Genomic DNA, 14,881 nt, shown 5'->3' with positions numbered 1-14,881 from the left:
AGAGAATGATACAAATTTTTTTTTCACTTTCGAGAAAAATTGATTTTAGATTTTATATCGCTGCTGAATATTTAACTATTCAGAAGAAATATAAAAGTGAACTGATTTGAAATATTCAAGTGATTTTTATAATTAAGAAATTTATTATCATATTTGAAACAATTTTACTGAATATCGGCAATCAAGCAGTTTCCTATAAGACTATCATATGTATTTATTTCCATTAGTACTATTTATTTATATTTAATTATTTATTCGTTGGATACTGTGGAGTAAAAACTTATCAGCGCCCACTCTATAATCAGGAATATTAACCGAAATTTTATTGGAACGTTACATGTTTCAGTTTCCGAAATCGAACAAAACTCATTATAAATCTCATGTCGAACGAATAAATTAGTCATGACATTACAGAAAATTAAATCCCTAATTTATGGGTGCAAACGCAAAAACTGTGGATGTCAACGTGAAATAGCAGAATCCATTTTCATCCACAAAGTCCCGACTACTCGTAACGACGACACGGACGCTGCAAGAATTATAGCTGTCAATTTCAGACTATCACGCCGTCCATAAATATACATGAATTTCAATAATATGGACTGTCATATTTAATTTGCCGTTCAATGAAATGATTATTCAGTCCGGAATATCGAATACAGTCAATCCACATCAAATAATAATGATGAAGTAAATTCTGTCGCATAAATTTCATAATATTATAATGATCCGTTACTGCGTTGTTTGCATGTTCATATCGGAAATGAATAGGTACAGCACATAGGTTACTCTTAAGAGGGGTCTACACTGTTTTAGTAGTCAGTTCAAAAAGTAGAAATGAATATCTTACGTCAGAAACCACTAATTTATATGAGGTTTTCAATATAATTCAATGCAATCAGTTCGTCAGCTCGGAAAGTCAGAATTTTTTCATTCGTCAAACGGGACAACAAATGAAAAAAATTTTTCATTAAAGAACAATAATACTCATTCATGTTATTAACTTTCCGAGATGCAATTATCTCTTCTATGAATATCCACGTGAAAACATTTCTCGAAAAGTCTCGCCATTGGCTACAATTCGTATCCTGGTGAAATTGAAAAAAGAAAAAAACGTTCGTTAAGTGCTGCCATCTTTTCTACGAAAGTGGAAACTATGTTAATATTCCTTACTTCTACTTATCGTTCAAGTGTTCTGGCAACACCCGGCATTCTGGTAGCCTTTCCCCCTTTACGTCTTATACAGATGGAGAGAAAATCCCGTGGTATAAACACAACTCTTAATGAGCGAGTAACATTTCTACAATCTGGAGTAATACCTACTTCTCAAAAATTGAAATAAATATCGCAGGAATATTTAAATTTTCGGATTTTATACATAAATTAAAATCTAGAATCATGAACACGTTACTTGCAACAAGACTGTTGCAAGTGCAGTGATTTTTCAAGAAACTGTATCACAATTAGGCCATATTTCACCTTACAAACAAAGCAGTGCTGAATATGAAAACGAAATCGCAATAACATTTTTCTCGAAATATCACTGAAAAACTGAGGTCAGGCCGTGGAATGTACTGATAGAAACCTAGAAAACAATGCAAATGAAGTAAACTTCCCGTCAGAAGTTAACGAGGGCCCAAGTAATTAGTCCCAAGCATGCTCCGTTGGATTTAGGTCAGGGATCTTGTTGGTAATGATAGATGCGGAATACTCTGGTTTTCTCTAGCAGTAATCCCCTGGTCAGATCTATGTGGCAGTGCATTATCATCCAGAAAAATGAAATTTTGAGAAAAGCCATTCATGCCGCGTAGGCACACGCTCTATTTTCCACTCTAATGTTTGAACTCTTCAACAAGCGTCTCAATAATAGATTTACTTCAATGGAACGTCTTTATTGACTATACTTAGAGAAATATGTAGTGGCATCTCGAAGATGTTCACTCGAAGTCTATGTTGGCATCGTCATCTGTAAAGAAAGTCATTAAAATGCGCTTTTCTGACACACATAGTCAAATAAATTATGTATTAAACTTATTATTAAACCGATTGACATTTGTCGAAACATTTAGAGTGACCTCATAAACTGACACAAAATTAACGACAGTTTATTCATTCGTTAAAGTTTTCGAACTAACTATATGATGATTATCGAACGTATTTGAAAAATCGGCAGAAAAAACTACGACGACATATAACCTAAAATACAATTGAGGCTGTTCATTTCAAATTGACGCTTAAATCCCCCACCCCTTACCGATCAACCTAGCGATCGCAGCGACTCCTATTTTTCCCGCTTTTGGGGACACATTTTTAGTTCGGCGATCCTTCTCCTTTTCCTGAAACTTTTTAGGGTTTTCACTCCCAATCTCTGAAACAAAATCAATTAAAAAAATTAAATAAACGATTTGCTCCTGTGTAAATTCTTGCACTAATTCGTCAGGAGCAAATCAACTAGAAAGAATTGTTCTCCTTCTCTCTACTCTCCATAGATTTCCGATGCGAGTTGACAATGCCAAACGGATTGCCGATCAGTGGACCCACTCAGTGCATCTCTAACTAGCTCACTATGAAAATGCGTAATTCAGTAACGTTGGCAACCGATTGATGGCAGGTGTCAGTTGTGTCTGAAATCCAATAATATGGTTGCAGTAGTGGACGCACTACCAAAAATGGATTATTTTCCGTGAGTTGCGTACGATGCGGAACTGTGGACGCTTACATTCAGTCTTTCAACGTAGGAATTGCCCAAAAAGTGGGTTTTTGGAAATGCTAACACAACTCACTCTTTTATTTCGAACTAAGCGAAAAAACATAATAATAAATGAAGAAAATGTCTCGTTCGATCTCGCAAAGTTTCGTGAACTATCTCGTACACATTCTGTTTTGCCCATTCATTGCAATTAACAAATATCGAAGTTTGAGAAAATTAAAAACCATAGAGGCGAAAGCTGTCTATACCCTGCGAGAAGGTCCTTTCAGCCGCACGTGTTCGAGCATACATATATCCAATAGAGTTTACGATCTCGAAACGAAACTGTATCCAGCGGCAATTTATAGCAGTAAACTTTCCGTTTCCAATAACCGTAAATTCTTATATTAAATCCACATGCGGACAACGGTGTGGAAAAGTTCGAGTTTTAATGAGTAACGTTTTCAACTGGGTTATCTATGGAACGCCTAAGCCGCTTAGTGAACCCTTTATTTTTCCTCTCTAGTTTGCACATTTGGAAGGCTAGCTTTTTTTAATTATAAAAACCTAGAGAAGCCCTGGAATTTGATCTGAAAGCTGATTACCTACATTTAAAAATATCTGAAATTAGCACCAAACTATACTGATCTCGACCGGTAGAAGTGGACATATCGTCAATATACATGCATCACTTGTGTATTTAATCATAGTCCTCATTATCTCAGTTGGGTGTCAAGCTTTGACTCACGAGGATCCGCTCCATTCGCAAGCTTGTCATCGTCCACATGACTCGATCGGCTCGACGAACATATACTTCATTCACTTTTATTTTAGCAGTCGGTTGGCAATGGAAATTTGACACATTTCACTCTGTATAGTACGAAAATGTGGGGTTATGAAGCTTGTCAAAACATTTGTGGGTTTTAAATCAACGCTATGTTGCCTGTTCTACGTAAAAGTTTCTCTTATTACGTATTTTATCACAATGTCGAATCTCTTCGGAAAATATGTGACGAACATAATTGAAGTTTATACAAACTGATTTAAGGCATACCAAATCCAGTTATTTGCATGAAAAATACAAGAGATCGGTATAATATCATAATATGCACTAGCTTGAGGAGAGTTAATGTTCGTTATCTTCTTTGGCTTACATCATTTGTAGATTTCAAAAATATTAACCCGAAGATGAAATGCATATGATGCAGTGGTTGGGAATGGGTATCTCCCGAAGGAATTAAAAGATAATTACAAGAATGTTAAATTCTTCAACAAAAATCATTTTGTATCAATATATATAAGAAAAAGGAATTGAAGGAAGTTTCAAGTTAAGATGAACTTCACTTTTGAACAAAAATTTCACATGAATAAACAAGTAACAGGGTAACTTGCGCGTATTTGTGGCTATTCATCTCAATACGTTGATGTAATAATAATAATTAGGTATTTATTGGTACTTTATGATATTTACATTGTATTGGACAAGTCGAATGAAAAATAGAAAAATCAATTTTCGGCAACTAATTCTACGATGACATTTTTCGAAAATCCTGTAGAAAACGAAAATTCACTCAAACATAAAATTCTCAAATGCCACCACTTTTTTGGGTCTCCCAATAGAAGGAAATTCTTCGTCATCCTCTTTATTCACAATCTTTCTGATTGTTAAAACATTCAGCTGAAATATAAGTCGTTTAGATTCAGATGAAACATTATATAAATTCTCTTACATTGAATATGTTCGCTACCGTCTGACGTATTGCGGATTTTAGAATATCAGGGTACAACTATTTGAATGAGCGGACCTGAATTCTAAATAGCACTTCCTGAAACCCTGTCTCTTCTTTCAATCACTTTCGGCATTTTCGTAATAAAAATTGATATTAGTTGTGGCAACGGTGTTATGACATTAACGACATTTCATGAGTGCCAACCTTACTTCGTTCTAGTCACAAAAACTTGAGAAAATTATTTCATGGCCAACCGACTGCTAAAATAAATTTGAATGTAGTATAGGTATGCTTTTCTTTGATGTACCGACAACAAGCGGAGCCACTCAAGCAATAGGCTTGTAAGGCTTGCTTGTCTCTCGGCTCGAGCTATCGACCACATTACTCGCCAGTAGTAGTAGTTTTTTTTTTTTTTTTTTGGTGTAGCAGGGGGAAAATCTGCAAACAGACGAACACACCCTCTCCTGAGGGGGAACAGTGTGGGGATTCTCACTCTCTGAGCTCGAGACCCACTAAAAACCCTTAACTGCTTCTTCTTAGGTTCCGGGCATTTTGACTCTCACACGATCGTAGTCGTGTTGATATTTGTATGCTGCCTATAGCTTTTATAGGTTAAGCTCTTCTTTGGTTACATTTAAATCCTTAACTGATCTCTCGGTCTTCGGTGGTAGGTTCTTGACCTTCTAGCTTCTTCTGTTGGGTCGTAGTCGACTAATCTTCGTAGTTCCTCATTTGGATGTTGTTTGGCTTTGTCGAATATCCTTTCCGCCTTTCTCTTCATAAATTCTGTAACTGGTTCCCATTCCAAGTCCTTGTAGATTTGTTTGTTCCTAACAAACCAGGGTACGTCCATCGCCATTCTAAGGAGTTTATTCTCAGTGGCCTGTATTCTCTTGATGTGGGTCTTGGCTGCGAAGCCCCATGCCGCCGATCCATATGTGAGTTGTGGTCGCGCAATAGTTTTAATCATCGTCAACTTGATGTTCTTATTCATATGACTTCTTCTGCCTATGAGTGGATAAAGTTTACTCATTGCGGCTTTTGTTTTATCAACAGCACATTTGATGTGGTTTTTCCATGTAAGTCCTCTGTCAAGCGTCACTCCTAGGTATGTTGCTTCATTTTTCCATTCAACCTCTTGTCCATCAACTTCAAGGTTTTCTTCCATCCTCAATCTTCTCTTTTGCAGGACCGGCCTTTATAGTAGTGCCCTTGAAGTGCATAGTGCGTAGCTATAGGGTGGCCCAGCTATCGACTTGATATTTTTTAACAAAATAGGCTCGTCAATTAGCAACGAGCAATTTCGAAAGCCTATCTACTTTCATTTAAATTTTCATCTTGAAAATGGCATTTCTCAAAAATTGCAATATTCAATCTGCGATATCTCTTTATATATTCGTCTGATCTAATTAGGATTTCCGGTTTTATAATCGGCATTGCCAAGGCCAAGGCCACCCAAGCACAAAAACTCGATTTCGGAAATCTCGATTTTTTGGGTCGCAATGAGCAAGGGGTTGAACCCTAAAATCGCATATTTTCTACTCTGTCTGAAAATCAGGATGTTCTATTACTGTCTTAGGATATGGGGTGCATGAAATTTGTTTTGAAGATTCTAGAAATCCAAACAATTGATAATTCAATAGAGAATTGCACTCCAGAGAGCTCTTCGAAGTCAACTAGAAATTGAAAATTGGAAAAAAAATATTTTCTCCTAAACTGGGGCAGATATTTGAAATTTGTATATGAAAACATAGATTTCTGAAAGCCTATCTCCCTTCGTTGAGATTTAATTTTCATTTAGGAAATGGCTATTTCAAAAAATTGCCAATTTCACTTGAGAATTCGTCAAGACTGAACAGTTATGCCAAGATGGATGAAATTTTCAGATTTGTTACTAGAAGAAATACTCTTTCAGAATATGTATCACGTTCAGATCTACGATAATTTTCCTGGAAGATAAATTACTCTAAACATGACCTTCGAAAAATTCCCAAAATCTTGGGTTCAGTTTGAACTTCCCCAAAAACGAACGGTTGTGCAGAAATAGATAAAGTCCTCAGATTAATTACTAGAAGAGTTGCTCTTTCAGAATATGTATCATGTTTAGATCTCTGATAATTTTCCTGATAAATCACTCTAAAGATGACCTTCGAAAAATTCCTAAAAAGTTGGGTTCAGTTAAAACCTAATCAAGACCGAATAGTTATGCCGAAATGGATGTCATTTTCAGATTTGTTACTAGAAGTGTTGCTCTTTCAGAATATGCATCACGTTTAGATCTACGATAATTCCTCTGGAAGACAATCGACTCGAAATATGACCTCCGAAAATTTCCCAAAAAGTTGGGTTCGGTCAAAAATAACTCAAGACCGAACGGTTGTGCCGAAATGGATGAAGAAGAGTTGCTTTTTCAGAGTATATATCACGTTCAGATCTACCATGAGTTTTTTGCTAGATATCACCTAACTCGAAAGTTGAATAATTGAAAAATGAAAAATTGGATTTTCTAATAAACAGTATCCGAAAGTTAGGTCAGCAAATAAAGGTTTCCGAACGCGCCAAATCTATTGCGAGCAATTCCGAAAGCCTTATACTCTTATTTCAGATTTTCATGTCGGAAATGGCATTTTTCAAGAATTGAAAATTTCAATTTGCGATATCTCCTATTATGTTCGTCTGATCGAATTGGGATTTCCGTTTATATAATCAGCATTGCCAAGGCTTCCACCCTAGGCAAAAAATTTTGACGCTTGAGATACGCCTTCGACAAATTCCCAAAAAGATGGGTCTATGAAATTTCGAGATTCGAGAAAAAATGCTCTCTCAGAATATGTACATGGCGAAGGACCTAGGGCTGCCAAGACTGCTAATACGCCACTGCATATCTATATGTCCTAAAATAAAATACACTTTTTTGTTCTGTGTTTATTTTAATGGCAACCGGCAATTATTGTTAGATAACAACAGAACAGAGAGGCACGAAAAACGATGAGATAGAGGACGGATGCCACCTATTTTAATGATTTGATACTTATATTTTATTGTTGAAAATTGACACATTCAACCGAATCATTCTGCTAGTAAAAAACACGTCGACAAACAAACTCGTAAAAGAATAAATACGAGGTCGCAATCGATGACGACGTGGATCTCGACGATTGTTATCAAACCCACCCAATCCGGATAACTCCGGTCGTCTTAAATAACCCATTAAAGTGCACTAGACTGAAATTTAAGAGCGTCTGTTATTACCATTATTATCCAAGAGCCGCCAGATGGCGCTTTCGTACTATGCGCCTCCCGCAGCTTCTGGAACGTACTTCAAATAAAACCACCACCGTCGCAAAACTTTCGTCTGTCATGTTAACATTGTCGCTGTGCACAGTTAAAATGATTGGGGAAAGATAGCGATGAGGAATAAGGCAAAGACGAGGCATAGATCATTTCAAAGTCCCCATGTTGGTGATTTTGAAACCGACTTGAACAAAAAGAGTTTCACTCCGACTTTTGTTATGTGTACAGGGTGGGCAAATTCGATGGGATTGAATGACAGCTCTGTAACCGTAAGAGCTAGGGAGAAATGGATGCCACGTTTCCGACCTCGATTTTCAAAAGATTGTTAGTGGCCAAAACCGCATCCCTCTATCTTCTTTTGTTTTCAAGTTATAAGTGAAAACTCATTTTTCGGCTCTTCGTAGTGGTGCCCCTTTTTCGTAAAGTATCAGTGATATCGAAAAACAAATGTTACATATTACAGACACTTTTTTATGTTTAACCCATTATGTACCCGTGATGCCATACGGCACAACAATCTGTAGTCCGTTTATTTATGTCTGTGTGCCATGATTCGCGGGCTAATGTGTTTGTTCACGTTCGAACACGTTCTTGAAAGGTTCAACCTCACTTGATAATTGAAAAACGCAACAAGAAATGAAAATAATAAGAGACTGAGATGTGCTTTGGAAAGGTGCACATCTCAAACACGCATGGGATGCCAAAAATGTGGTGTGGGACTGTGTTTAGACTGTTTTGCGAATTACCACACCCAGTGATATGTCTGAAATATGATTTTTTTTAACAAACCCATTCAATAAATATATTTCTCATGTAATAATAAATTCTACTTTGTGTTTCTGGCGAGGTTCATTTCATTCCCACCTTCTCGAAACCCGGTACTCTCTTAGTACCCGTGATGCCATATGGCACGTTTATAAAACCTTCAATATCAACGCGGAGGAGTGGCTAGGATTTTTTTAAATATTTTTCTCAGTCACATGTCACCGAAAACATGAAATCAGCGAAGTTTCACAAAAAAATTCGATGAAAAATAGTTCTGGGACTTAATGGGTTAATGCAGTGGCACAGTCAAAGATTTTTTTCAGTCTTCCACCCCAGTGATGTAGTGGTAACTTTCATATTTTATTCAAATATAAATTCTATGTTATTTCTACATATTCCAAACCCACATCTATTTCTGATTCAGAATATATAATATAAGTCGTATCTCTAATTGTTTTTCCAATAAAAACACTCAAAAACTAGTTCGGTCAAGTTAGCAGGTCATTTTCATTGATAATATGATAATGAACTTTTCCGCCGACCTCTTAATAATAGCACTGTTTAACGTACACGAAATTAGCTGCTAATGAACACTTTTATTGGTTAATTTCCTATTAATGCATTATTGTCATGGGTAATCGAACATAGAAGTATTAAGCAGCTTCCCAAATAATTATTTTATTTGTATGTCGCATTGATTTTCGTAGTACCTAGCGGGTGAATTGGGAAGAGATGAATTGTGGAGGTTGCAGAAAAATTATGATGGTTAGAGAGTAATCAATATATCTATGTACCTACTACAACTCCAGCTTCCACCAGCTCCACACATTCTTTAAAAGATATTATAGGAACGATATCAATGTGATTTACTCAAAATATCACAACTCGAATATGCCCTTTGAGGACTCATAGAATTGTTGGATCGGCCGCATAAATATCAACATTCCGATATGAAGATAGAAAATTTATAAGGTGTCAAATTTGACTAGGTATCGATAGAAAATTTTTGCAATCAAGAATTCACATTCAATTCAAAATGTGGTCGACGGACAAATCTTATAATCAACGCGTTTATTAATTGAGCGATTAATGATCTAGAACATTAACGTAAAAATATCTCAATCATTAATCGCTTTCGTTAATAACCTGGTTGATTAAATAACTATTATGCTCTTATGTTGTGTCAGGTTATGAGAAGTTTTAGACATCACTTTTATTCCGGATATATTCGGGAAATGAGGAAATTATGAGAATTTCCATGACTACTTCAGATTTACCAATCAACCTATACTAGCACTGGCACAGTCTAATTTGTGAAGTTGTTTAAAAAGGCTGTGGTACTAGTATTCAGATTATCTACTAATCAACTAATTGAAAAGGTTTCGGAACATATTCAGTTCAATCCAGGTTTATAAAATTTCCGGAAAATAATTTCATAATGGAAACTTTTTCGTCCTTTCAAATATCCGGATGAAAGTGATCTTCAAATTGTCTCATAATAGTAATAATATTGAGGTTTATTCTTTGAAATCTACAAGGTTGTTACAATTTTAATATCTTAATAATAAACCTATGAAAATCCACTAAAGGCAAAGCCTGTGTCATTTAATAACCTGACATAATTTAGAAGTTCATTATCATATTATCAATGCCAACTTGACTGAACTAGTTTATGGGTTTTTTTATTGGAAGAACAATCAGAGACACGACGTATTTTATATATTCCGAATCAGAAAAAAATATGGGACTGGAATATGTAAAAATAACACAGGTTATTTGAAAAAATAAAAGTTATAAGTATATCCCTGAAGTGGCGGACGGAAAAAATCTTTGACTACGCCACTGTATTCTACATGAAAAAGTGTCAGTGGAATGTAACATTTGTTTCTCGATATTACTGATACTTTACGAAATAGAAGCACCAGTACGAAGAGCCTTGAAATGAGTTTTCACTTATAACTTGAAAAACGTGCCATCCATTGTTCCCTAGCTAGGAAATAGAATTTAGCCCACCCTGTACATTTGAAGACTGAACGAATTGTATTGAAACGTTAAAAACTCTTTTGTTTCACAACGAATTCAGAATCGGAAACAACTGGAGTAAATAATGTTCCTAGTTCCTGAAAAGACTCCACTAGCCATACTCTATAGTTTATTTGTTTTAGCATTTCCGTGACGTCAGCGATTCAAGCAGAGGTAATCTATGGCCTATAGTGCTGAATTTAGGTTCGATTGTGGTGGTGTCATTGGAAAACGCTCATGGCATAACACAGAAATCTGGATCTACATTGAACGTTTCTTTTTTCGATTCCATAAACATAGTAACTTTTTTCCGTAATGTTATGAATTACATTCGAAGTTATGACTCTGCTCGTAATTCGTCGACCGAACTTTTTATTCGGGACATAAAAGTATACGTTCAACGTCTGACGATAGCCTAACCGCGTGATGAACAGAGATGAACAGCATTTGTTTGAATGTTTTCATTTACGTCGCATTTAACACGGAGTGATTCGACCAAAAGAACCAAATAACCATCTGTTCTACCAACTCGTGCGTAATTCAGTTCTGTACGGTGAAAAGTTTCCGCTGAAATATTAAATATTTTATTGCCTGCGTTTATGGCGGGCTAATGCTGCTGGGGGCTATGGGGTAGATGGAAATAATGGAATCGTAACGAACAGCACTGCCGGTTGGTTTCTTTTAATTTCAAAGCAATGTTTTGTTAGCATGAGAAAAAGAACGACTGGGACTGGACGCAGTGTGGGATTCTTTGAAGACAATCGATAGTTTTGTCCTGTCGTAATGGAAAATGCTCTATTCTTATAAAGAGAATCGAAGCATCCGTTTGTCCTTTAGTGAAGTTTATTGATACTTAATGGTCTTGTTAACTTTCCTCTTCCGCCATATACCGAAGAATATAACGAAGAAACAAAGCTTATTTTTTATGTTTCCAGGAACGGATATTATGCAGTATCAGTTCAACAAAATTTCAATTTTATGATTTATAAGAAAATCGTAGTTCATTATAACAAAGACATTTCGTCTTGGTTTGATTTGATATCTTTTTCTCACCTGTGAAGGATAATGATAATGTTTGCTCCCAAAATTAGGTTCAATCTTGATCGAATGGCAATTAAAATGAAAATAACACCCTATGATATCAAAGCAAAAATCTACAAGCATTAGAAATACGAAGATGCATCGATATCTACAGTTAGCCTAGACCTGTTCCATGCATAAAAAATATTGCGTTACCATAGCAACCAACAATACCTCATTAGAAGTGTCAGTGTGAAGTTTGAAGTCCAAAGAGTAAACCAGAGTTACGCAATAAATTAAAAGAAAAAGGATGTCCAACGAAATTGTGAAAATCGAAAAATTGGAGTATCGAGCCATCATCACTTGTATTTAAAAGGGTTAAGAGGTAAGCAGATATACGAAGATATTCCTAATACCCTTGGTGATCAATGTCCTTCGTATGCGACAGTGAAAAATTGGACTGCAAGATTCAAAAGATTTAAATTTTCCATTGGAGATGATGACAGATCGGGAAGGCCAGTTTCTGTGTCAGTCCTCGAAAATATCGATGCAGTTGATGACATGATTTTATCAGACCGTCGGATTGGGCTAAAACAGATATTTGAAGCACTTAATATTTCATACGAACGTTCATCATATAATTCACGTCAATTTGGACATGAGAAAAATTGCTGCAAAATGGATCCCCAAATGTTTGGAAACGATGTACACTTCTTAAACCGAATTGTTACTATGGATGAGACTTGGGTACATTTATACGATCCAGAAACAAAGCAACAATCGATGGAATGGCGACACTCTGGTTCTCCAAGACCTAAGAAGTTTCATGTCCGAAAATCTGCTGGAAAAGTTCTCGTATCAGTTTTTTGGGATTGCCATGGAGTAATCATGATTGATTTTTTGGATAAGGGTAGAACAATAACCGGAGATTACTATTCGACATTACTGACCACTATACGGAAAAAAATTAAAGAGAAAACATGCGGACAGCTATCCATAGGTGTTTTGTTTTTGCAGGATAACGCCCCTGCACACAAATCTCATGTTGCCATGCAAAAAATTCGTGAATTAGGATTTGAATTACTAGAACACCCCCCTTATTCACTAGATTTGGCTCCATCCGACTATCATCTCTTTCCTCAACTGAAAAGAAGTTTAAAAGGTCTTAAATTTTCTTCTAACGAGGAGGGAATAAAAGTTATGGAGCTCTGGTTTGCAGAGCAAGAAGAAACATTTTTTTTGAAAGGTTCTATAGTAGGTTAAGAATTTTTCAATATATCTTCGTAAGTTTAGTACAAATTAAGCAGTCAGGCAGCAACGGTAATCAGGTTCAGCATGAGCTTACTTGTTAGCTCTTGTTGAAAAATACATACACATCATGATTGAGTCCGCATCTGGGTGAACTGAAAGCGATCAGAAATAACCCTTACCTAAGATTCTCAAGAATAAAAAATAGAATGGAAAAACAATTGCAATACTACGTTGGTTGCATTTATTTTCAACGTGATATTAATATAATCAACTTCGTGCATCGTTACCTCTTTATATCGGTTTCTTTGAAAGATTTATTGAAACATATTTGTAATAAAAAGATGTTCCTTTCTGAATGAACGTAATTAATGATGATTTTTTTCTTCACAGAATGACCGTAGAATACACCGAGAACAGCATGGAGGCGCGACTCAAAATTTCTCCTGTAGAAGTCGACGACGAAGCTACATACAAGTGTGAGATAACCTATTTGGAAGTTCGTGAAAACTGTGACGTCGTTCAGATAGTGAAATTGACAACATTAGGTGAGTACTCCTTGAATGAAATAATACAACTTTCTGTTGCCAATAAAACGTATTGAAATTGAAAGGTCACAACTATTTAAAGCATGATAAAATATGGTAACGGGGTCAATTCCCGTTTTAATTTTTTTTGTGTGGAAAATTAAATGATTTTTTGTAAACAGTAATAAAAATACAATATTTGAAAAAGTATGCAATTATACGAAATTTTGGATATTTATATATCTATTCACCCTCCAATAGCAATTATTATCTTGGTATCTGCGTGGTATCTTCTCTGCAGATTCTTTGCCAAATTATTGAATTAAACTCGCTTATTGCCAAAGTTAAAGCAAAAATTCTGGGAGCCATTGAAGCGTTTCCGCCTGTGGTCTGTGGGAATAAAGGGCTTTTTCTTATTTGTCCTAAGTATTTTCGGAGTATTTTGGAGGTAATGCTCGATAGGTTTTGCATAGTAGTAATCATCTGATGGGATCCATGTGGCAAGTATTCAGGACAGCTGTAAATAAAATAATTTGGACCAACGTGATTGCCAACATCCACAAAGGATTAATCAATTCATTCATTCATTGCTGAAAATCCTTACAGAGAATGAATCTACAAAAATACTCAAAAAAAAAACTATCGGTGCGATCAGACTTGTAATTTCTTAGGGCTAATTGCGACTTTGTGCCCCCCTGTGACAGAAGAGACCCAACCGTGGCCTACAGATCCTTCCACACTCCGGGCATGGATAGTCACCAACCAGATATGGCCGCCGCTGTATTTTTCTAGAGTCTTCATTATAACTCTAGACAAGAGACCTCCACTGTGATCTGTCCCCAGTTATGATTGGCATTAACTGATTTTAGGGATTGATGCAGTATATCCTTGAACCGCTTATACTGGCCACATCTGAGTCGGGCCCTCGTTTCTTGAGTTTCAATTGTTATACAACTCTTGCGCTGCAAGACTTCTCCATTTGAAACTTTGTGGCACAATCTGATGTGCATTATTTGTCTTAGATGACGTTGTTGCGTTTGTTCAAGCTGTTTAATGTGGCGCCTGTAGGCAGTCCAGCTTTCCCTTCCGTATAGAAGCCTTGGGAGGACCACTGCTTTGTAAACAGCTGTCTTGGTCTTCAGATTGAGGTCGTGATTTCGAAACACTCTGACCTTTAGCTTCCAGAATGCCCGTGATGCTGAATTGATACGGTTGTGTAGTATTTATGAAACTTCCCAAGTAGTTAAACTGCTCGACCGTTCCATCCTCCAGGCTGATATCTGTTTGAAGGTTTTCTGGTGGACTTACCAGGATTTTGGTTTTGTCATTGTTGAGTCTAAGGTCTAAAGCTTCGTATATATGTATATAGGTTTCCAACATTATCTGTAGATCCTCCGGTCTGCTAGCGATAAGTGCGCAGTCGTCTGCATTTTGAAGTTCTGTGATAAGCTTGTATTTCCCTGGCTTTTTCTCTCCACCAGCTATCCTTGATTTTTCTTAATTCTTGACGGACCTCGCGTTTTATGTTTATAAGACTGTTTTGGGCTGCAACATCGCCAGGTTTGTGGCAGAGGATGGGCACCAAT

The 14,881-nt window shown here is 36.3% G+C and overlaps 1 protein-coding gene across 9 annotated transcripts in view; it reads left to right on the top strand.

Moving 5' to 3' along the window:
- Positions 1–14,881, top strand: part of LOC123322654 (hemicentin-1) — a 637,965-nt gene that overhangs the window by 398,243 nt on the left and 224,841 nt on the right. For all 9 annotated transcript variants that reach the window (XM_044910626.1, XM_044910618.1, XM_044910620.1 and 6 more), the window contains one exon: positions 13,162–13,316. In XM_044910626.1, the coding sequence (XP_044766561.1) occupies positions 13,162–13,316 (155 nt within the window). The remainder of the gene's footprint in view (positions 1–13,161; positions 13,317–14,881) is intronic.

Source organism: Coccinella septempunctata, chromosome 1 (genome assembly GCF_907165205.1).
Source record: "Coccinella septempunctata chromosome 1, icCocSept1.1, whole genome shotgun sequence".
Classification (NCBI taxonomy): Eukaryota; Metazoa; Arthropoda; class Insecta; order Coleoptera; family Coccinellidae; genus Coccinella; species Coccinella septempunctata.
This window is presented reverse-complemented; position numbering and strand designations above follow the sequence as displayed.